The sequence below is a fragment of the Micropterus dolomieu genome, unplaced genomic scaffold (assembly GCF_021292245.1).
Source record: "Micropterus dolomieu isolate WLL.071019.BEF.003 ecotype Adirondacks unplaced genomic scaffold, ASM2129224v1 contig_1126, whole genome shotgun sequence".
NCBI classification, from domain to species: domain Eukaryota; kingdom Metazoa; phylum Chordata; class Actinopteri; order Centrarchiformes; family Centrarchidae; genus Micropterus; species Micropterus dolomieu.
In genome coordinates, this window is record NW_025730116.1 from 1 (window position 1) to 1,065 (window position 1,065).

General features: G+C 43.4%; 1 protein-coding gene across 1 annotated transcript; it reads left to right on the plus strand.

Annotated features, from left to right (window-relative positions):
• Nucleotides 1-223: 223 nt before the first annotated feature.
• On the plus strand, nucleotides 224-1,060 carry LOC123964195 (zinc finger protein 239-like; the record flags this gene model as incomplete). The annotated part of the gene is made up of 1 exon (XM_046041293.1): nucleotides 224-1,060. A coding segment is annotated over one exon (837 nt), but the record flags the coding sequence as incomplete, so codon positions are not given.
• Between the last annotated feature and the right edge of the window lie 5 nt (nucleotides 1,061-1,065).

The following is a 1,065-nucleotide window of genomic DNA, read 5'->3' on the forward strand; positions in this document are numbered from 1 at the left end:
GCAAATATTCACCCAACATCATGGCGCCACCCACTGGTAAGTGGTATTTTACCCTTCCCAAATTTATATTTTAATGTGCATTTTTTTTTTCAATTTCTCTGTTGCTTTTATGTTTAATGTAAAGCACTTTGAATTACCTTTGTTGTTGAAATGTGCTATACAAATAAACTTGCCTTGCTACACCTTGACATCTCACTTACTGTGTTTCTCTCTGTTGATATAGAGGAGAAGAAGAGAGGGACTCAAACGCGACAAATCCTTCACAACATCTGGATATTTGAAGATTCATCAGAGAGTTCACACTGGAGAGGAACTGTACAGCTGTGACCAGTGTGGGAAAGCTTTCACTACATCAGTTGCCTTAAAAATCCACCAACATGTTCACACTGGAGAGAAACCGTATTGGTGTGAACAATGTGGGAAGGTTTTCACTAGATCAGTTCACCTAAAACACCACCAACGTGTTCACACTGGAGAGAAGCCGCACTGGTGTGAACAGTGTGGAAAAACTTTCAGCAGATCTGATAAGTTACTAATCCACCAATGTGTTCACACTGGAGAGAAACCGCACTGGTGTGAACAGTGTGGAAAAACGTTCGCTCAGTCAGGTCACCTAAAAAACCACCAACGAGTTCACACTGGAGAGAAGCCGTATTGGTGTGAACAGTGTGGAAAAACTTTTGCTCGAGCAGGTGTCCTAAAAAACCACCAACGTGTTCACACTGGAGAGAAACCTCACTGGTGTGAACAATGTGGGAAAGTTTTCACTAGATCAGTTCACCTAAAACACCACCAACGTGTTCACACTGGACAGAAACCATACTGGTGTGAACAGTGTGGAAAAACCTTTGCTGAATCAGGTAACCTAAAAAGGCACCAACTTGTTCACACTGGAGAGAAACCTCACTGGTGTGAACAGTGTGGAAAAACGTTTGCTCGAGCAGGTGCCCTAAAAGTGCACCAACGTGTTCACACTGGAGAGAAACCGTACTGGTGTGAACAGTGTGGGAAATCTTTCGCTCATCCAGGTGCCCTAAAAGTGCACCAACGTGTTCACACTGGAGA